The 23,175-nt window shown below is 44.2% G+C and overlaps 1 protein-coding gene across 1 annotated transcript in view; it reads right to left on the bottom strand.

Annotated features, from left to right (window-relative positions):
- Positions 1–548: 548 nt before the first annotated feature.
- Positions 549–23,175, bottom strand: part of Pigl (phosphatidylinositol glycan anchor biosynthesis, class L) — a gene marked incomplete at its 3' end in the record, with an annotated part of 80,159 nt that continues 57,532 nt past the window's right edge. The window contains 2 exon segments of the mRNA XM_013016350.1: positions 549–616; positions 8,227–8,317. Of these exon segments, the coding sequence (XP_012871804.1) occupies positions 549–616; positions 8,227–8,317 (159 nt within the window).

Genomic DNA, 23,175 nt, shown 5'->3' with positions numbered 1-23,175 from the left:
TGTCTAGCACAACAACTAAAATTTCATATGTGTATATTCCTCTTGCAAAAAAAAAAGATTGGAAACTATACAAAAATCTATAATGGGAGATGAAAAACCAGAGTAAGGGAGAGAAAAGATACAGCAAGTACACTGATCCAGAGAACCCATTTTCTGAAGTCTTGTTCCTGCATTACAAGGGTTGTAAAATTCTGTGGCCAAAGCAGAGAGAGAAATAAAATCAGTTACTCCATTTGCAGGATCCAGGGGGAGGAAGGGAAAACATACACACACACACACACACACACACACACACACACACACACACACACACACACACACACACACACACACACACACACACACACAGAGCTGCTTAGGAGAGGAGCATTCCTATTGAGAAATTTCTCATAAAGAGGATGAGATGTAGTGAGGGAGCAACTTCACCAACAGCAGCTGTGTATGAATGCAGTCAGATTCCCTGGGCCCAGAGGAAAGGTGCTTTAGTAACCATGACCCCTGAACAAATGGGCAAAACTTCTCCCACCTCCATCACCAGAGAAACCTACCTCACAGTGGTGTACAAAGCAATGTGATTGCTGTGACCACTGACTCCTCCAGCATCGAAAGTCACCACCTGCAGAGACAGATGAGGACAAGGGGGTGCTGTGCTTTACAGGTGCTTTCTCCATTCTTCAGCTTCAAAGAAGCTGTCGTCATTGCCTTGGAAAAGAAAGGAGGAAACAGGGCCCAGAAACTTAACATTCTGAGAAGTGTGAACCAACTTCTCAACAGATTATGGTATGTAAGCAGTTTGCATGACAGTAACAAGGAGGCTGTTTCCATGGGGTTTACTTACTCTTATTTCTGGCCAGCACAGAAGAGTGTTATTCAGTCATGACAGAAACAGTTTTAGGTTAGTGCTTATCTGCGTGGCCACTTACTAGCATTTACTTTTCCTGGCTGGCAATTAACATGAACTTTGTTCAAGTGGGTGCAGCCTGATTTCTTGGGGCCACTGGCGCCCAGCTGTTTGGGCTCTTTTCCCCATGTGATGCCATAGGCACAAAAACTCTAAGGGCAAATGTCCACCACAGCCTAGGCTTAAGTTCATGGAAAAAGTATATATATGATAGGCTACCTCTAATTCCATTTTCACAGACATGATCACATCTGTTTATTAATTATAAACTCAGTCAAGGTTATAACATTTCACTTTTGCACAGATGGATTTTAAAAACACCAAATGGAGCTTGTGACTAGTGGCCTGTGCCTGTAATCCTAGCTATCCAGCAGGCTGAGATCTGAGGATCATGGTTCAAAGCCAGCTGGGCAGGAAAGTCCATGAGACTCTTTTTTTTTTGGTAGGTCATGGGACTTGAACTCTGCCTGCGTGCTGTCCCTGTGCTCTTCAGTTCAAGGCAACTGCTTTACCGCTTGGGCCACAGCTCCATTTCTGGCTCTTCAGTGGTTAATTGGAGATGAGTCTCATGGACTTCTCTGCCTGGGCTGGCTTTGAACCATTATCCTCACATCTCAGCCTCCTGAGTAGCTAGGGTTACAGGTATGAGCCATCAATGCCCTTTTTGTTATTCTTATTCCCCATTTGTTGTTTGGTCATGGGGATTAAACTCTGGGCCTAGGCGCTGTCCCTCAGCTCTTGAGCTCAGGGCTAGCTCTCTACCACTTGAGCCACAGCACCGCTTCCAGTTTTCTGATGGTTAATTGGAGATAAGAGTCTCATGAGCTTGGGGCTGGTGGCTCCTGCCTGTAATCCTAGCCACTCAGGAGGCTGAGATCTGAGGATTGTGTTTCAAAACCAGCGATCAAGGATAATGCTCAGGCCCTAAATTCAATGACTAGTATCAAAATAAAAGGGTATCCTGAATAATTAGATATAAATATCAAGGATTCACCCTCCCCCACAGTATAACCCCTGCTTTCACTGTATTTGATGTTGGTATAATTTGTGGAGGGGAAGGGGAAAAACAAGTAGTTTAAATAAGGATACAGGTGGACCCATTGCAACAATGAGAAGTACAAGTGGTCATGTCGAAAACGAACTTTACAACTTTGGTGGGGGGGGCAGAGGATTGGGTGGGAGGGCGGGGGGAGGCTGGAAGGGATGTGAAGGGTAAACAAAGGAGGAGGCTACAATGCTTGATAAGAAATGTACTCATGGGCTGGAAGTTGGCTCAGTGGTAGAGCGCTTGCCTTGCATGCCAGAGGCCCTGGGTTCGATTCCTCAGCACCACATAAGCAAAAAGAAAAACAAAGCCAGAAGTGGCGCTGTGGTTCAAGTGGTAGAGCGCTAGCCTTGAGCTGAAAAGCTGAGGGACAGCGCCCAGGCCCAGAGTTCAGGCCCCATGACCGGACCCTAAAAAAAAAAAAAAAAAGAAATGTACTCATTATCTTGCCCATGTAATTGTAACCCCTCTGTACAGTATGTTCACAATAAAAAATTTAAAAAAAAATCAAGGATTCAGTTTTGAAAGGCAATAGGATGCTTGGCTAGGGAATGATAAATGGGGTGTGTCCCTAAACAAAGAAGATGTTAGCATGTTAGCATGAATAGACTGGGAACTGGGACTGGAACAGGCACGAAAGGTCTTTTTTTTTTTTTTTTGGTCATAGGACTTGAACTTGGCCTGGGCGCTGTCCTTCAGCTCTTCTGCTCAAGGCTAGCACTCTACCACTTGAGCCACAGCACCACTTCTGGCATTCTGAGTGGTTTATTGGAGATAAGAGCCTCAAGAAGCCGGGTGCTGGTGGCTCATGCCTGTATTCCTAGCTACTCAGGAGGCTGAGATCTGAGGATCCCGGTTCAAAGCCAGCCCGGACAGGAGAGACCGTGAGACTCCTATCTCCAATAACCACCAGAAAACCGGAAGTGGCACTGTAGCTCAAGTGGTAGAGTGCTCGCCTTGAGCTGAAGAGCTGAGGGACAGCGCCCAGGCCCAGAGTTCAAGCCCCACGGCCGACCAAAGAAAAAAAAAAAAAGAGCCTCAAGAATTTCCTGCCTGGGCTGGCTTTGAACCGCAATCATCAGATCTCAGCCTCCTGAGTAGCTAGAATTACGGGTGTGAGCCACCAGTGCCCAGCAGTTCTATTTTTTTTAATTGTTATTATAAAGGTGACATACTGAGGGGTTACAGTTATATGTCAGGTAATGAGTACATTTCTTTGTGGCCAGTGTCACCCCTTCCCTCACTCTCTCCCAGTTTTCCCCTCCCATTCCCACCCACAAGTTACATATTTCATTTTTAACATAGTGTCTAGGAATGAATGTACTGCTGCATTTGTTTACCCTTTATGCCACCCCTTATGCTCCCAAAGACATATAAACAAGCAAACAAGACAAAAAGAAACAATGAACTGGACCCAGTGGCTCACGCATGTAATCCTAGCTACTCAGGAGGCTGAGATCTGAGGATCACCATTCAAAGCCAGCCCTGGCAGGAAAGTCCGGGAGACTCTTATCTCCAATAAACCGCTAGAAAACGGTGCTCACCTTGAGCTGAAGAGCGCAGGGATATTGCCCAGGCTGAGTTCAAGCTCCATGACCAATAAAAAAAGAAAATTAAAAAAAAATGAAAACAACAACAAAGAAAAGACCTTGATTCCCATTTCCTGGAGTTCATTTTTCTTTCTACAACTTAAAACAAACTTAAAACAGGTTGACTAAGCCAAGCACAGGTGACTCAGACCTGTAATCCTAGCTACTTAGGAGGCTAAGATCTAAGGATCATGGTTTAAAGCTAGCCCAAGCTGCAGAATCCGTGAGACTCCCAATGAAACACCAAAAACCCCAGAAGTAGAGCTGTAGCTCAAGTGGTAGAATGCTAGCCTTGAGCACAAAAGCTCAGGGACAGTACTCAGGCCCTGACTTCAAGCCCAGGAGTGGCATACAAACCAATACCACCCAGGCTGACTGGAAATCATGAGAAGCTCTTCTACACACAGAGCATTGGACTCAGTGCTTCATGAATGCTAGGCAAGTGTTCCAGCCTAGCACCCATATCTGTTCACCTTAACAAATCTACAGTTCCAAATATTTTTCCACTTGAATACAAAGGCCTATTTGTTTAAATATATGCCTTTTTGAAATTCCATAAGCTCATCTGGGCTTAATCCTATCACCTTTTTTTCCTTCTTGGATTACAGATCAATTGGCTTTACAATGAGTTCCTGTCCTTTTGACCCCTCTGCCAATGGGAATTATAATACCTAGTGTATTGTGGTATATTGTCTTTGGCAGAACTTTTTCCCACTCACTGTACTATTTGGTTCTCAAAATGTTCCCATGAGATAGGAAAACTGTCTAAAAATTGTGGTGTTTGTGTGTGTGTGTATGTATGTGTGTGTGTGTGCGCGCATGGGCACGTGTGCGCGTGCATGCGCACGTGTGCGCGTGTGCTTTTAAACTCAAATACCCAGCTCTGATCTTAGTTCTTCCTTGCAGGCCACCAAGGGCAACCCAAGTCTAGTCTTCTCTGGGAGTAGTTATTCATAGTACTTTGGGCAAGTCACAGAGCTGTATTGCCAGAAGTTATTTCACCTTGGAATGTCTTGGCTTCATCATGTGTGAAATCGGGAAAATAATACCTTCCCTACTTTCCTTGATGGGTTGAGATGAAGCTAAAATAAAACCACATGAAAGGCTTTAAAAATTACACCGGGCTGGGAAGGTGGCTCAGTGGTAGAGTGCTTGCCTTGCATGCATGAGGCCCTGGGTTTGATTCCTCAGCACCACATAAACAGAAAAAGCTGGAAGTGGTGCTGTGGCTCAAGTGGTAGAGCGCTCGCCTTGAGCTGAAGAGCTAAGGGACAGCGCCCAGGCCCACAGTTCAGGTCCATGACTGGCAAAAAAAAAAAAAAAAAAATTACAGATCAGGGCTGGGAATGTGGCTTAGTGGTAGAATGCTTTCCTAGCTGTATGAAGCCCTGGGCTCGATTCCTCATTACCACATAAACAGAAAAAGCCAGAAGTGGTGCTGTGGCTCAAGTGGTAGAGTGCTAGCCTGAACAAAGAAGTTCAGGGACAGTGCCCAGGCCCTGAGTTTAAGTTCCAGGACTGACAAACAAAAAGCCAAACTACAGGGCTGGGAAGATGGCTCAGTGGTAGAGCGCTTGCCTTGCATGCATGAGGCCCTGGGTTTGATTCCTCAGCACCACATAAGCAGGAGAAAAAAAAAGCTGGAAGTGGCGCTGTGGCTCAAGTGGTAGAGCGCTAGCCTTGAGCTGAAGAGCTGAGGGACAGCACCCAGGTCCAGAGTTCAGGCCCCAAAACCGGACCTCCAAAAAAAAAAAAAAAAAAGCAACCAAACTACAAATCAGTCAGTGCTAGTGTCTCAATTCCTGGGCTGTCTGTCACTATCAGATAGAGCTAGTAGCATACAGGTGAGATCAGTATCAGAAGGGACACTGGAGGGCATTGCATTGACCAAAGGATTGGAGCCAAGTGGTATTCCACTCAATTCCTTTTTTGGTGCTGGGAACTTTTTTTTTTTGTCCAGTCGTGGGGCCTGAACTCTGGGCCTGGGCGCTGTTCCTCAGCTCTTCAGCTCAAGGCTAGCACTCTACTAATTGAGCCACAGTGCCACTTCCGGCTTTTTTTCTTATGTGGTGCTGAGGAATCGAACCCAGGGCCTCGAGCATGCAAGGCAAGTGCTCTACCACTGAACCATCTTCCCAGCCCGGGACTTATATATATTAAGCATGCATTCTGCCTTTGAATTACATCCCCCTGCCCTCACTTATCTGAAAATTCTCCAAGGTCTTTATTTCTTATCTCGCATCTTCTTATACTATCTCACTCTGTGGTGAGCTAGCTGAACCAAATGGTAGTCAGCTCCCTGGTCATGTATATTTGTACATGACAATCATAATCCAGGTGGTTATTTACAGAATTCCATCTCCCCCCCTTTTTTTCTTTCTAGTTTTCAGAAGTCTTGGTCCAAATGAGGTCTTGTTCAGATTCCAATTTTAAAAAAAGACCCAATAGTAGAGATCTCTGGCCCTAAAGCACTGTTTCTTACATGAAGATGGTTTTGTCCATGTGCATTTGGCAATGTATGGAGATCTTCATTGTGATAACTGAGGAGAGGGGTTGCTCCTGGAATCTAGTATATGGAGGCCACGGATACAAATACATATCCCATAAAGCACAGGACAGCACCCCTAACAGAGAATTACCTAGCCCCAAATGTCAATAATGCCACGTTGAAACATCTGCTCTAAGAGAGAACATGTGTTTGGGCTTGCTGCTTTATTTCTAGTTTCAACACATAGTGCAGCTCAACAAATATGTATTGAATGAAAGACTGAGGCAGGGATTGGGATCCAGGACATAGCTTAGCTGACCCCAGTGAAGACACTACTGACCCTTGCTTTCTGTGGAAGGTGGCTTTGTACTTTCTAAAGTCTTACCCTGTCAGTTACTCTGTGTGGTTCTCGTGATGCTCCTGTATCATGATTAAGCAGACAAGCTGGAAAGCATACTGCAGACAAGGGATCAGATGGAACCCCATTTTCTGCCATCACACTATGCTATGAGTGTGAGGCTAGTTTCACTTTGGAGGAGGGAGTGCTGATCTTATCCTGGCACAGTGCCAGGTGATAGTCTTCCTGTGGCTCAGCCCTAGATTCTCCATTTGGCTTATGCTTTCTTGTTTGTTTGCTTTTTTTTGTCGGTTGTGGGGCTTGAACTCTGGGCCTGGGCGCTGTCCCTCAGCTCTTCAGCTCAAGGCGAGCACTCTACCACTTGAGCTACAGCGCCACTTCCGGTTTTCTGGTGGTTTATTGGAGATAGGAGTCTCACGGTCTTTCCTGCCCTTTCCTGCCCAGGCTGGCTTTGAACCGCAATCCTCAGATCTCAGCCTCCTGAGTAGCTAGGATTACAGGCGTGAGCCACCAGCGCCCGGCTGGCTTATGCTTTCTGTTGGTTCTTCACTGTCTTTGTTGTGCAGTGGATATGTCTGGACTGAATTGGGATTCCCCAAGATAACTGTACTCAGCTTGGTACAGGATACTGCCTCTGAGAGCCTTCTCACCTGCCTAGTACTAACCCTCATCCTTTGTCATAGAGGGACTATGGGAGGAAAAACATATTTTACTGTGATACAAGGAGCTGAACAGAACCTGTATTTCGTTTGGTGATAGGCAATTATGACTGCACTGGTCATGATATGGTGTTAGCATGACTGATACTTGTATTGTGGCTTAAGTGCAGATCAGGGAAAGAATTCTCAACTGCACTGTTATAACCACAGCCATCTTATTTAACAGGACGCTGGTTGCAAGTAACTTATTAATAAAGAATTGCTTTAGGCTGGGAATGTGGCTCAGTTGTAGTGTACTTGCCTAGCATGAATGAAGCCCTGAGTTCCATTCCTCAGTACCACATAAACAGAAAAATCTGGAAGTGGCACTGTGTGGCTCAAGTGGTAGAGTGCTAGCCTTGAGCAAAAGAAGTTCAGTGTCCAGGCCCTGAGTTCAAGCCCCAGGACTCACAAAAATAAATAAATAAAAGTTCCAAGCTGGGTGCCAGTGGCTCACGCCTGTAATCCTAGCTACTCAGGAGGCTAAGGATCACCGTTCAAAGCCAGCCTGGCTAGGAAAGTATATTTATCTCTAATAAACCACTTGGAGAACCAGAAGTGGTGCTGTGGTTCAAGAGATAGACTCTAGTCTTGAGCTGAAGAGCTGAGGGACAGCACCCAGGCCTAGAGTTCAAGCCCCATGAACGACCAAAATAAAAAGAAATGATTTCCTCTGCCAGGTGCAGAAGGCTCACCCCTGTAATACTAGCTACTCAGGATGGTAGTTCAAAGCCAGACAGGGTGAGAAAGTCAATGGTTATCTCCAATTAATGAGCAAACGGCTAGTGGGGCTGTGGCTCATGTAGCAGATCCCTAGTCCTTAGTGAAAAAGCTAAGGGATAGCACCGAGGCCCTGAATTCAAGCCCAAGTACTGGCACAAAGGGAAGAAAAAAAAAGATGTAAAAGAGAATTGAAAGGTGTATTTGTTTCTAGGTATGCTCAACAGATTGACTAGAGAGCCCTGAAAGTTTTGGACACTTTATAGATGGCATCCTTTCCGATATTAATCTCACCTGTGTACTACCAGTTGTATCTGATGGGACAGGCCAGGAGTTGAGACACTCTAGTACTGACTGATCTGTAGAAACCAACTGGTAGGATAGGTAGGAGACCCTGGGCTTTCCATTCAGGGAGGTGTCCCCTTACCAAGTTGATACCATTGACTGCTATGTACTGGAGGAGAATGCTGGCCACACGTTCCGTGTCCCACTGCACTCCTGGGTCATCAGGGAAGTCCCTGTAAGTGAGAAGCACAATTAGAACACCTCTTTTTTTTTGTCCCCCCCCCGCACGGCTGCCACCGCCAGTCATGGGGCCTGAACTCTGGGTGTGGGTGCTGTCCTTCAGCTCTTCAACTCAAGGCTTTACCACTTGAGCAAGCCACAGCACCACTTCCAGCTTCTTCTGCTTATGTGGTGCTGAGGAATCGAACCCAGGGCCTCATGTATGCACTGTAAGTATTCTACCACTGAGCCACCTTCCCACCCCTAGAACACCTCTTGTAACCAGGCCCAACCTATCTCTAAACTCTAGGGCATGTGTGCCCATAAGTATGATAGGAATTATGCTGGTGGTTGGGGAGTTCCTTATCCTTAAGGTACTCAGATTTCAGTTAAACAGATACAATTTACAGACATAAAACAACTACAAATAGATGCATAATTCTTCCCAGTATCCTCTTGGGGTTTTGGTTTCTTGCTGAGGGGAATAAACAGCATGAATAGCCTTCAGCTCAAGGCTAGCGCTCTACCACTTGAGCCACAGTGAGACTTCCAGCTTTTTTTTTTTTCTGCTTATGTGGTGCTGAAGAATCCAACCCAGGGCCTCATGCATGCAACACAAGCACTTTACCACTGAGCCACCTTCCCAGCCCATAACTCGGCTTTTCAGTAGTATATACTTCTTACAATTTTTCCTTTTCCTTCCATTTACATTTGTGTTAGCAATTCTGAGATAATTCATTAACATTACTGTCTCAAATTTTATATCCCTAAAAATTCATGGTGTGAAAAGGATATATGGAATAACACAAAGATAACAACAGAAATGTAAATTCAATATATACAAGCAGCAAAACATCAACAACCTGAAGGTTTAATTGTTGTGATAAATTGTACCCAGATAATAAATATGTATCTTCCAAGACACAGAGGCCACTGACCACTAACCTACTGGTTCCAAGTTTGAGGCATAGGTGTGCTTTGAAGAATGTACAGTAAGAGAGTAAAAGGATTTCTATAAGGATAATGATAACTATTTCAATATTATAATACATTTCAAATGTGTGCCCTCTCAAACCACTGAAGTTTCCTATAGTGTACTTAAGGGACTTTGGGGGAAATAAAATTCTTTGACTTTGTATTTTGAGATAATTTTAGATTTATAGAATAATTACAAAAATAGTTTAAAGAGCTACTTGTCTTTTATCAGCATCTCCTAAGGCTGAAAACCCAGAGAATCTTAGTATAATTACCAAGAGATGTAATGCTTTAAACTGAACTGCTTTAGTTTATAGGCTTTATTGGTACTCACCAACATGTCTTACTAAAACTCTATTTTCATCACAAAATCTAATCTAGCCTGCTTAGTTATGCTGTCTTCTTAGTTTACCTAATCTGCAACAATTCCTGAGTCTTTTCTTGTCTTTCAATAACTATGGCCTTGAGGCTTTTAAATATTAACTATTCAAGTGAAAGGCTGGAACAAAGTCTTCCAAGCCGGCCCTCATAAACAGGCTGGGGTAGTAATACTAATATTAGATAAAACATATTTCAAATTACAATTAGGAAAACAAAGAAGGGCATTTCATATTAATAAAGTGAACTCTCCATTAGGTTTCTGTCTGATGTGGTTCCCTGGTCTTGGTTATTTTTTTTGGGTTATATTCCTCCTTTTTATATATTCTTGTAGTGCTGGCTTCTTGTTCATGAATTTCTTTAATTTTTCTTTTTTTTTTTTTTTTATTAGGAAAACAAAGAAGGGCATTTCATATTAATAAAGTGAACAGCTTTTCAGCTCAAGGCGAGCACTCTACCACTTGTGCTACAGCGCCACTTCCGGTTTTCTGGTGGTTTATTGGAGATAGGAGTCTCACGGTCTGCCCGAACTGGCTTTGAACCGCGATCCTCAGATCTCAGCCTCCTGAGTAACGAGGATTACAGGCGTGAGCCACCAGCGCCCAGCCTTTAATTTTTCTTTATTATTAAAAATTTTAGTTTCTCTGTTGAATGTGAATGCTAGTTTCTCTGATATACCAGTCTGGGTTGGCAGTTATGGTTTTCAGGGCTTGGGTGGTATTTTTCCATAAACTATATGAGACTCATAGAAGTTTCTGCCTGGGCTAATTCCAACTGTGATCCTCAGATCTCAGCCTCTTGAGTAGCTTTGAGACTCTTATCTCAAATTAACTACCTAAAAAGCTGAAAGTGGAGCTGTGGCTCAAGTGGTAGAGTACCTGAATGGACAGTGCCCAGGCCCTGAGTTCAAGCTCCAGGAATGGCATACACACACACACACACACACACACACACACACACACACGAGTGTTCTCCTGGAAATTTTCAAGTAAATAGAACATTAGTATCATCATATTTAGTAATCTTATAAATGAAAAATTTGTACTGGGTATCGGTTGCTCATGCCTATGATCCTAGCTACCCAGGAGGCTGAGATCTGAGGATTGTGGTTCCAAGCCAGCCCAGGCAGGAGAGTCCATGAGACTCTTATCTCCAAGAAACTGCCAAAAAAGCTGAAAGTAGAGCTGTGGCTCAAGTGGTAAAGCTCTAGCCTTGAGCAAAAGAAGTCAGGTAGAACACCCAGGCCCAGAGTTCAAGCCCCAAGACAGTCAAAAAAAAATATTGCGCTCTCTCTGCTCTTTTCTAGCTCTGTCTAGCTCTTTCCGTCTCTTCTCTTTCCCAGCTCCCTTCTCTTTCCCACCTTTCCCAGATGCTCTCTTTTCTAGCTCTTTTTCCTCTTTTCTAGGTATTTTCTCTCTCTTTCCCAGCTCTCCCAGCTCTCTTTCCCAGGCTTTTCTCCACCGTGTGGAGGACCAAGATGGCCTGGTGCCAGCCCGAACAATGAATAAACCTACCCCTTACCTGAAAAAAAACTTGCATTTTTGCCTTTTTTTATATATGTAAGATAAACATTAGGTGAAACTGGAACTCTGGTTTAAACAGGTTACCAGCAGTTATCAGCACTGATATTTATTTTATTTTTATTTTTTGAGAATCTTTTTAAATTTTTTATTATCTTTAAGTAGTTGTACGACGAAGTTTCCATTCTACAAAACAGTATATGAGGGCTGGGAAGGTGGCTCAGTGGTAAAGCGCTTGCCTTGCATGCATGAGGCCCTGGGTTCGATTCCTCAGCACCACATAAGCAAAAAGAATAAAGCCGGGATGGCGCTGTGGCTCAAGTGGTAGACCACTAGCCTTGAGATGAAGAGCTGAGGGACAGCGCCCAGGCCCCACAACCAACCCCCCCCCCAAAAAAACCAACAGTATATGAATACAAAGTGTTGATAATATTGTCATCCATCACTCCTAACCCACCCCTCTCTCACTTGTCTTTTTTTTTTAATGAGATTAGGTGATTACATAAATTTCACATATTTCACAGGTATTATGGAATAGTGTTACTTAGTTAAAGCCACAAACACATTTTAACCTTCACAAGGCAAATTGTTATTATCATGGTCTATAAAGTTTGTGAATTCTATGAGCTTTGACAATACAATTATTTCTTTCACATCAGGTGATAATTAATTTCTTTCCTTTTGCTTAGTGTAAGCTGTTCCCTCTTTCCCTCTCATTCCTCCCTTCCCATCACTGGAGGGGATGCGGAGAAAGAGGAACCCTATTACACTGCTGGTGGGAATGTATATGAATACAACCACTTTGGAAAGCAGTCTGGAGGTACCTCAGAAAGCTAAATACAGACAGCCATACCACTCCTAGGCATCTACCTGAGCAACAGGAACCAGGATACAAGGACACATGTACCTCCAGGTTCATTGCAGCACTGTTCACAATAGCTAAGATATGGAAACAACCCAACTGCCCCACTACTGATGAGTGCATCCAAAAATTTTGATACCTCTATATAATGGAATATTATGCAGCCATTAGAAAGGACAAAATAATGGCATTTGCAGGGAAATGGATGGACCTAGAGCAAATCATTTTGAGCAAGGTAAGCCAAGAGCAAAGAGACAAACGGCATATGGTCTCCCTGATATGTGGATGCTAAAGCCAAAATGCAAGGAGATATGACAAAGTAAACAGGACTCAAGAAACAAAGACTGCCACTCATTTTGTCATTGCTAAATGACTCCATGTTCTTGACCATATATATGGTATATACATGCTGCAACAGAGGGAAGCTAGGAGGAGAACACAGAATCAGTAGGAAATAAGAAAACATACAACAGACGTGCCCATCAGTTGCACTGGACAGATCTGTTCTGTGCATGTAAGATACCCCAAATGATTTCTTCCCTTCAATGTAAGAAAATATGAGTATTTATTTATTTATTTAGTTAGTTAGTTAGTGAGGCTTGAACTCTGGGCCTGGGTGTTGTCCCTGAGCTCTTTAGCTCAAGGCAAAAGCTCTACCACTTGAGCCATAGCACCATTAATGGTTTTCTGGTGGTTCATTGAAGATAAGAGTGTCACAGGCTGGGCACTGGTGGCTCACATATGTAATCCTAGCTACTCAGGAGGCTGAGATCTGAGGATCATGGTTCAAAGCCAGTCTGGGCAAGAAAGTCCATGAAATTCTTATCTCCAATAAACCACCAGAATACTGGAATTGGTGCTGTGGCTCAAGTGGTAGAGCGCTAGCCTTGAGCTGAAGAGCTGTGGGACAGCGTCCAGGCCCAGAGTTCAAGCCCTACAACCAACAAAAAAAAAAGTGTTCTGGACTTTTCCTGTCTGGCCTGGCTTTGAATGGTAAGCCTCAGGTCTGAGTCTCCTTAGTAGTTAGGATTATAGGCATGAGCCACCAGTGCCTGGCAACCTTTTATTTATTTATTTATTTTTTATATTTTGGTTGGTCGTGGGGCTTGAACTCTGGGCTTGGGCGCTGTCCTTGTGCTCTTCAGCTCAAGGCGAGTGCTCTACCACTTGAGCCACAGCACCACTTCCGGTTTTCTAACGGTTTATTGGAGATAAGAATCTCACGAACTTTCCTGCCCGGGCTGGCTTTGAACCACGATCCTCAGATCTCAGCCTCCTGAATAGCTAGGATTGCAGGCGTGAGCCACCGGGGCCTGGCTTAACCTTTTATTTTTGAGGGAATTTAAAATTGAACATTTCAAGCAGATTAATGTGGAAAAAGTGACTATTCACATCAACTATGTAAGTCGTTCTTTGCTCAAAATTCCAAGGTCTGGGCCCAAATAATAACCTTTCTGCCTAGTTTCTTTTCTCTGACAGAGAAACAATCCTGCTCTGATTGCCTTGTTGGCTTGAATGTAAACAGGAGTGTTTGAGTCAGCCTTCAGCCTTTTACTTAAGAGACAGTTGGTGAATGACCTTTCGCTGTTTTTCTTTTCCCTCTCTTTGATGGCTGGAATTTGTACACACTAATTAGTATAAGAGTAGCCATTTTTATTCATGAAGTCATCTTAGGCTTGAAAGACTGAGCAATTGAATGGCAAAGGAAAAAAAAAACACAACAAAAAAATCAGACTCAGGCCCTGAGGGTTATGGTGACTAAGCCATCATACCATCCCAGACAGTATGCTGGCTCTTACTACAGTTTTAGTGTTCTGATATTTATAGTTGAACCAATTCCTAATTTATAGATGATGCATTTTTTTTGTGTGTGTGCCAGTCCTGGAGCTTGAACTAAGGGCCTGGGCATTGTGCCTGAGCTGCTTTTGCTCAAGGTTAAGCACTCTACCACTTAAGCCACAGTGCCACTTCTGGTTTTTTCCCTATATGTGGTACTGAGGAATCAAACCCAGAACTTCATGCATGCTAGGCAAGCACTCTACCACTATGCCACATTTCCCAACCCCCATCAGATTCTTATCTCTAACTAACCACTAAAAATCCAGAAGTAGAGCTGTTTCTTAGGTTGTAGAGCACTAACCTTGAGCAAAAAAGCCTCAACCACAGCACTCAGGCTTTGAGTTATAGGACAAATACACTAAAACAAAACCTAGTAAAGAATAGGGATGGGGCATAGTTCAAGTGTTGTAGCATCAGCCTACCATGCTTGAGGCTCTGATTCAAATCCTAGTAGCACCAAAAGCAAAACATACATACACACAAAAAAGACTGCTCTTTCCTAAAAGGTACATATTTATAATTTATTTTAAAAAAAGGCAGACAAAAAATGAACTTTACAACTTTGGTGGGGAGGGACGGGGGTGGGGGAGGATAGGAAGGGACTGGAAGGGGAAACAAAGCAGGAGGCTACAATGCTTGATAAGAAATGTGCTCATTATCTTACCCACGTAATTGTAACCCCTCTGTACAGTATTTTCACAATAAAAATATATTAAAAAGACAGAGAAAGAACATATAAGAACTGTTAGGAAGGGTAGACAAAAACTGTGTAAATTCCCAAGGAGTACACCACCAAGGGAGTATTCTAAAAAGGGGGAGCATACAGAGGCAGAGGGATGGAAGAAATGCATTTCATAGGCTGAAAGGAAAAGCTAGGAAGTACAACTCATATCCAGTCTATGCTTTCTAAAAATCCAAGGTGCTTTATGCTTACTTCCTGATCCTTTTTTTTTGTCGGCCGTGGGGCTTGAACTCTGGGCCTGGGCGCTGTCCCTCAGCTCTTCAGCTCAAGGCGAGCGCTCTACCACTTGAGCTATAGCGCCACTTCCGGTTTTCTGGTGGTTTATTGGAGATAGGAGTCTCACGGTCTGCCCGAACTGGCTTTGAACTGCGATCCTCAGATCTCAGCCTCCTGAGTAGCTAGGATTACAGGCGTGAGCCACCAGTGCCGGGCTTCCTGATCCTTATATGCTCTCTGACAAGTCTAATTCAATTACTTCTATGGTTGGGAAAACCTGATTACAAAACAATTACTCACTTATATGATGAGTTACATAGTCATTAGGAGGCTAGCGAGAAATAGAATAGATTACATATATTGTAAAGACTACAACTTTGCCTTGTTAACTAAACCCTCTTCCTGGGAAATCACCTGTATGCCATTCAAAACCAGTATGACAGTAGTAATCAAAGCTCAAGGAGAAGCCAAACCTAACCATTTTTCATTGCCTATCCTATCTGACTAAGGTAAGAATCAGGTCATGGATTTGCTCCAACAACAGAGATTTTCCTAAACAATTTCCTGAAGCCCACTGCTTTCCAAATTCATACAACTGCAGGCCTACAAGAAAGGACTTTAGAATTCCTAGAAACTTCTTTTAATTATTAACAAGGCCTTTCACGGCTTTTTTTTTTTTGGTCGGTCATGGGACTTGAACTCTGGGCCTGGGCACTATCCCTCAGCTCTTCAGCTCAAGGTGAGCGCTTGACCACTTGAACCACAATGCCACTTCCAGTTTTCTGAATGGTTTATTGGAGATAAGAGTCTCACAGACTTTCATTCTTGGGCTGGCTTTGAACTGTGATCCTCAGATCTCAGCCTCCCGAGTGGCTAGGATTACAGATGTGAGCCACTGGCTCCTGGCTTTCACAGCTTTTATAGCAAGAATTTATTTGAAATAATTTTTTATGCTCTTTAATTATTAACAAGGCCCTTCATGGCTTTTACAGCAAGAATTTCTTTGAAATACTTTTTTTTCATTCCATTACTAGAGCTTGAACTCAGGGCCTGGGCACCTGTCCCTTAGCTTTTTTGCTCAAGGCTGGTGTTCTACCACTTAAGACACAGCTCCACTTCTGGTGTTTTTCTGGATAATGGGAGGTAAGTCTCATGGACTTCCGCTTCAAACTGTGATCTTCAGATGTCAGCCTCCTGAGTAGCTAGGATTATAGTCATGAGTCACTGGCTTCTGGCTCTTTAAAGGAATTTAAATGAAAAAATACAGAATTTTCTTGGATGCTGGTATGTCTGGATGAGTTTCCCAGCTATGAAGTAGAGCCAAGTGCCAATGGTTCTTGCCTGTCACCCTAGATGCATGGGAAGCTGAGATCATGAAGCCAGAAGTTCCTGGCCAGGTGTTGTCCAGGTAAAGCTCAGATGACAACTCTGTAGGACTGAGTGGGACAAGGGGGTGGTGGGTGTCAGTTACTGCAGTTTCAACTACGAACTGCAGTAGGCAGTGGATGAGTCCTCTCCCTTACCTGGATGTGCCACTGTCCCCTGAGAGGAATTCCAGTCAGCAGGGTCCATTTTGCCCAACCCTCAATTCACAAATGACAAAATGCAAGCTCTGAATGAGCTAGGCTCTGCAAGGCCACAGTTAAACCCAGACCTTCCAATTCAGAGACTTTATAGCTTTCCACTCCATGATTCTACCGCTTAAATCAATCAGGTGGTGGTTCCCAATGACAGCCAGCAGAAGAGAATGAACACAAAACAGAACTTCCATGAGTGCTATCAAAAGGAATCTGAGGACTAGTTAAGATATTTAAAAAACCTATTAAGGGGCTGGGAAGGTGTCTCAGTGGTAGAGTGCTTGTCTTGCATGCATGAGGCCCTGGTTTGATTCCCCAGCACCACATAAACAGAAAAAGCTGGAAGTGGTGCTGTGGCTCAAGTAGAGCCCTGGCCTTGAGCTGAAGAGGTGCAGGACAGCACCTAGGCCCAGAGTTTGGGACTCATGACCGACAAAAAAAAAACAACCTATTAAGGTGGTTGTGAACTTGATGCGGTGATATACACCTGTAATCTCCGGATTCTGTAGGCGGAGGCAGAAAGACCATGAGTTTGTGGCAGCTCGGGCTACATAGCCAGACCCTGTTTCAGAGGAAAAAAAATAGGAAAGATTGTTGGGAATATGGATGTGCATTATAGCTCAGTGATAGAGTGCTTGTCTAGAAGAACTGAGATTTATCTCCAATACCACAAAGTGTGGGGGGGGTGATTATATAAAGAAAATAGACAATTTATCAAGGGAGAAATGCAAACTGCCAATATAATTGCCTATATACAGTGAACTTTTCTGTTTCCCAAAAAGAATGAAAAAATTTCTAAGTGCCCATTGCTCATGCCTGTAATTCTAACTACTCAGGAGACTGAGATCTGAGGATCAAGGTTCAAAGCCATCCCTTGAGACTCTAGTTCCAAGTAATCACTAAAGAAAAAGCCAGAAGTATGTGGTTCAAGTGGTAGAGCAATAGCCATGAGCCAAAAGAAGTATAGGAACACTGAATTCAAGCCCTGAGTTCAGGACCAGCAAAAAATAAAAAAAGAATGAAAGAGCTGGGCGCTAGTGGCTCACACCTGTAATCCTAGCTACTCAGTAGGCTGAGTTCTGAGGATCAGGATTCAAAGCCAGCCCAGGCAGGAACGTCCATAAGACTCTTATCTCCAGTAAACCACTAGCAAAGTGGAAGTGGTACTGTGGCTCAGATGGTAGAGTGCTAGCCTTAAGTTAAAGAGCTGAGGGACAGCTCCCAAGACCAGAGTTCAAGTCCCACAACCAACAAAAAAAAGGCGAGGGCTGGGAAGGTGGGCTCAGTGGTAGAGTGCTTGCCTTGCATGCATGAGGCCCTGGGTTCCATTCCTCAGCATCACATAAAAAGAAAAAGCTGGAAATAGCGCTGTGGCTCAAGTGGTAGAGTGCTAGCCTTGAGCTGAAGAGCTGTGGGACAGCACCCAGGCCCAGAGTTCAAGCCCCATGACTGGCAAAAAAAAAAAAAGAATGAAAGAAACCCAATATTGAAGCAAGATGTCTGTTTAGAGAAGGGCACAGGTAAGGAGAACTAGCAAACCATTGGCAGGTGTTTAAATTGCTACAATAAGTCAACTTGGTCATATGCAATTATGTGTGCCCTATGATTGTGTACTGCTAGAATTTTATCCTAAGGAAATAGAGAAGCTTAAACACTGAAGTCAGAGCAGCAGAGATACTATATTCACTGCAATTAGAGCAGAAAGAGGTCAGCAGTTCTGTTGCTTTACCACCAGGGAGCAATTTCTCTTAACTCCTGAATTGTGGCTTATGAAAAATGTTAAAGCTAACACAGAATTGTTGGAGCATGTTCAGAGTAAAAGCAAAGAAAGCATAGATACACAAGAGATTTGGAAGGTTAAAAGTATAACGAATTAATCTTCTCAAGTCTCTAAACTTGAATTTTGCTTGTTTTCTTAAAAAGAGTAAGACTGACAAGGAGGAAATACATTCAAAGAAACTGAACTTTCAAAACAAAATGTCTGTGAGAACTTCTACATAAAGGGCTCTGAATGTGTTCAAGTCTCCCAACATTCTAGCCTCAGCTTCCTGGAAAGCAGAGCCTAGGACAAAGGCCTAACCTCAGTGAGCAGTTCTGGGGAATGTGGGCCATGAGGAGCTGAAGGGAGGGAAGCAGGGAAAGGGAAAGCCAGTTTTACTGACTTGGTTCTAACTGCAGATGCTGGCTGGGTGATCCCATGGGATGCTCTAAAAGGTGCATGAAAAATATCTTAGAACTGTCCTCCTTGCCAGGAGAAAAAAAGGAAGCATTTTTCTCCACAGGAGTCATTCTATGAAATTCAGGGCTGAGTAGTCAAGACTCTGAGGAACCCTGGGGCAGAAAGCAAGTAGAACAGAGCAAAGCTGAAGCTGCCTAGGGTCATTCAGATATCTTAGAGCATCTGGAAGTAGGGGTGTCAGGAATCCAAGTTGTGTGTGGGGGAGTAGAAAGGGAGCAAAATTGGAAGTTGGGGGAGACTCTGAAACACACTCACGCACGCGCGCGCGCACACACACACGTGCACACACACACACACACACACACACCACACACACGTGCCAGTACTGAGGCTTGAACTCAAGGCCTAGGTGCTGTCACTTAGCTTTTTTCCAGTACCACTTTGGCTTTTAGGTAGTTAATTGGAGATAAGAGTCTCATACCATTTCTGCCTGGGTTAGTTTCAATCCTCAGATCTCAGATACCTAGGTAGTTAGGATTATAGACAGGAGCCTGGTTTATGCACCTTTCTTTCTTTCTTTCTCTCTCTCTCTCTCTTTCCTTTTTGTCAGTTGTGGGGCCTGAACTGGCCTGGGTGCTGTCCCTGACTCTTCAGCTCAAGTCTAGCACTCTACCACTTGAGCCACAGCACCACTTCTGGCTTTTTCTGTTTATGTGGTGCTGAGGAATCGAACCCAGGGCCTCATGCATGCAAGGTAAGCCCTCTACCACTGAGCCACCTTCCCAGCCCTGAACCTTTTTTCTTTCTTTTCTTTTTTTTGCAGTCCTGGGGCTTGAACTCAGGACCTGGGTACTGTTCTTGAGCTTCTTTTGCTCAAGGCTAGCGCTCTACCACTTGAGCCACAGTGCCACTTCTGGATTTTTCTGTGTATGTGGTGCTGAGAAATTGAACCCAGGGCCTCCTGCATTCAAGGTGAGCATTCTACCACTGATCCACCTTCCCAGAGCTTATGCATATTTCTGACCTGGACTAAGTAAGTACTCACTGTACTAACCATGGAGCTAAGTTTCAGAGGTAAATATGGATATAAGCCATGGTCCCCTTCCTTAGGAAGCTTATGACTGAGTGGGTTGAGAGCTGGATACCTGCTAAATGAGAGAGAATCTGGCATGGAAAGGAGAGAGGAGTATGGGAGGAGGTTTGGCTTTGAAACCTCCAAAGAGAAAAAGGTTGGTATTTTGGTAGCCTTCAAACACTGCAGAGGGAAGCGGTCACTTGCCAACAAGCTAGTTGGTTGGATGTATACAAGCTTGACAAGCCCTTGGGGTCAGAGGGGAGATTTGGGAAACACAGTGTTAAAATTGTTGAAAAATGCCCCAGACTTCCAGCCCCGCCCTTGACCTCAGTGTTCAGTAAACAAGCCTGCCTCACAGCCTGTGAGCGTTCATAAAAATAACGTTTGTTTTCTACTGGGGAGTATCTTCAAACTCTGACCTTTCCTGCACAGTCTAATGACTCACCCTGGCTGGCACTCTTTAAAGCTGGGTCAGCAGAGCCATGGAAATGCTCTGGGGAAAGCTTCAGAGGGGGGGATCAGTCCCTTTCTTCAGTCACCAGATGCACACAAGGGAAGCCCCCTTCTCTCCTCTCCCTTTCCAGGACCCCAGGGGACCTTCTTCCCTGAGACCCAGCCCAGTACAAAGGCAGACAGTTATGTCTGTCTGCGCTGTGCTGGAGCTCAAGTAGGGTTAGGTAATAGCTTATATCTCTGAAAACCCAGTCCCACATTCGCACACTGCACTCTGAACTTTAATACGGACTCTGGCGGCTTGCACACCCTTATTTGGTCTTGTGGCTTGTGCAGCCAGAGTGGAAGAGTCAGACACCCCTCCTCCACCCACCTCTGGCATATTTCTAAACTAGATACTTCCTTTGTCATTCAAAGTGGGCAAGGGTCTGTATGATTCAATGTAACACTCAGACCTGCCTAGAGCCAGAAAATATCTGCCCTTGGGCTCTCCCCATCCAGGATCTTCTGGGAGGCAAGGGTTGTGTCCAAGGATTGAGATCAAGCTGGGGCCCAGCTGCTTGAGCTCGTTAAAACCAGGGGCGTACAAAGGACTTGGATCTAAGCTGAAGAAAGGTAGAAGGACATTCTAAAGCAGAAAGGGCCCACGACATTTAGAGATGTGTTTGGATCTTTGCAGACTAGAGACAAAGGCAAGTTCAGCGAGGAAAGGCAAAGGGAAAACAAGAAGAAGGGAAAAGTCCATCTAAAAAAAGGAAGAGGGCTGAAGAAGTTCATAAAAATCAACCCATTCTATGAAGTATCTCCTCTGATTAGGGGCTTATCTTGTCCAGCAATTCAGGAACCCAGTTACAGACTAAATGTCCCATGAGATCCTTATCATATAAGGCTTTAAGTTCTCAAAAGGAACCCTGAAATAGTTTCTTGTAGCTTATGAAAAGGATTTCTAAATCACATATGGGAATCAGTTACCTGTGCTTATCTTTCTCAGACAGATGCATTTCATATCATTACAACAAAGCTTGCAAAGTGGTGGTGAGAAATCTTTCTTTAAAACTTATCCGTCTGCTATTTAATGTGACTACTGAAAAACAAAAGAATCTATTGACTGACTCTATTCAAAGAGGTCAGAGTTCTGCTTACTCAGACCAGCTCCCACCCTCCAACCCCCAGTGGAGTGCTTTAAGAGCCAGCTGTCTAAATCTAAACCCCTTTTCCCCACTCCCTTACTTCCCACAGAGTATGGTGGTAAACATAGGATGAGAACTCAGTAACAGCTTTTGCTAAGCCTGGACTCCTTACTTGAGTTTCCAAGGTAACTGCACAAAAGCCTAGTCCTTCTGTCTTCATTTTGAGTCTCTTTTCCCTTGGGTCCCGTTCCTGCCCCATAGGCCTGCCAATCACTTTATGAGTATCCCTCTAGAATACAAGACTGGTACTCCTAAATGTATCTATCTCTTCTTACCCTCCTTTAAGGTTAAAGGCCCACAGAATATCTAAGGTTCTTTACTCTCAGCTTTTATGACATCTGTTCCAGATTCTGCCAAAGATGAATGAAAGTCTCCAGTCATTGTCCTAAATCTATAGTCACCTTGCAGACAGATTACTCCATGATGGACTCACCCCCTAATGGATCTATTACCCCATGATGGAAACTGGGGCTGTGGCCCATGCTTGGTGGTCATCTCATGGGAGATGGAGTATCTCCTCAGGTGACATGGACTTTCTTCAGAGTCCTTGCAGGGCAGGACTGAGATAATGACCAAGCAGGGCACAGTGTGGCCAAGACTGCTTAATTATGCACATCTTTTGTCTGCTTCTCCAATCCTTTCCTTCTCTAAATCTTATTTAAAGCTCCTATCAGTACACCAAGGATGGGCTGAGACACTTCCCAGTATGATTGTACTGAAAATTAAATTTCTATCATACATCTTTCATGTCTAGAAGTAGAGGAAGAAGGCTGACCAAGAGGTCTGAGGCATCTTTCAGAGGGACTACAGGGAGGGTGGTGGTGCCAACAGCACAGATGTGAGTAGAAAGTGCCTGGAAGAGGGCTGAAAATAAAACATTCAAGACTTATAAAGAAAGCGAGAGGAGGGCCACAGAGAGGACTGGGATGCTGGAGTTGGAGACTTCCTGTCTGGTGGCTTGGGATAGTACATAAACATTTACCAAACATTACCAGCATGCCAACGATATGCTAAAGATATGCCTGAGCATGAGGAACCCAAGGCCTGTCCGTTTATAAAATGGCTCTTGTGAGCAATGTCCTGGTGGCCATCCAAGTTCCAGATGAAGCAGATGCAGGATGCAGGATGCATTCCCTCTGAGGAATTCCAGTAGGGCCAAGGGACTAAGGACAGAGACAGCAGTGAGTTTAATGGCTAGCCAAGAGCAACTTGTGCAGGTGTGCCTGAACTGTGGAGGATCCCTGAAGTAATCATCATGAATGACTCAGAAACTGTGATTTGCTGGCTCAGGCCCGTAATCCTAGCTACTCAGGAGGCTGAGATTTCAGATTTGGAGTTTGAAACCAGCCAGGGCAGCAAAGTCCATGAAACTCTTTTCTCCAATTAACCACCCCAAAAAGCCAGAAGTGGAGCTCAATTCATACATGGGGGAGTCCTTCTAGCTTCCTCTATTTTATGTTTGTTTTGTGTTTGCTTCTGAGACAGGCTCTTTCTTAGTAGCTCAGCCTAGCCTTGAATTCATTATGTGACCCTTTCTGGTAACACTCTGGCCTGAGTCTCCTGGATGCTGGGATTACAAGACCCCACCCCCACTCTCATCTTGTTTTTGGGTAGGGAAGGAGATCATGTTTCTGTTTGATAAGAGAATTGAACAAACAAATATAGGAAAAGCCCAAACAATGAACTAAGAATTAGGGATGGGAATGTGGCTTAGTGGTAGATGCTTGCCTAGCATGCTTGAAGCCCTGGGTTTGATTTCTCTCTACCACATAAATAGAAAAAGCCGGAAGTGGTACTGTGGCTTAAGTGGTAGAGTGCTAGCCTTGAGCAAAAAGAAACTCAGGGACAGTGCCCAGGCCTAGAGTT

Source organism: Dipodomys ordii, unplaced genomic scaffold, assembly GCF_000151885.1.
Source record: "Dipodomys ordii isolate 6190 unplaced genomic scaffold, Dord_2.0 Scaffold31, whole genome shotgun sequence".
NCBI classification, from domain to species: domain Eukaryota; kingdom Metazoa; phylum Chordata; class Mammalia; order Rodentia; family Heteromyidae; genus Dipodomys; species Dipodomys ordii.
Note: the sequence above shows the minus strand (reverse complement) of the source record. Positions and strands in the feature narration are given on the sequence as shown.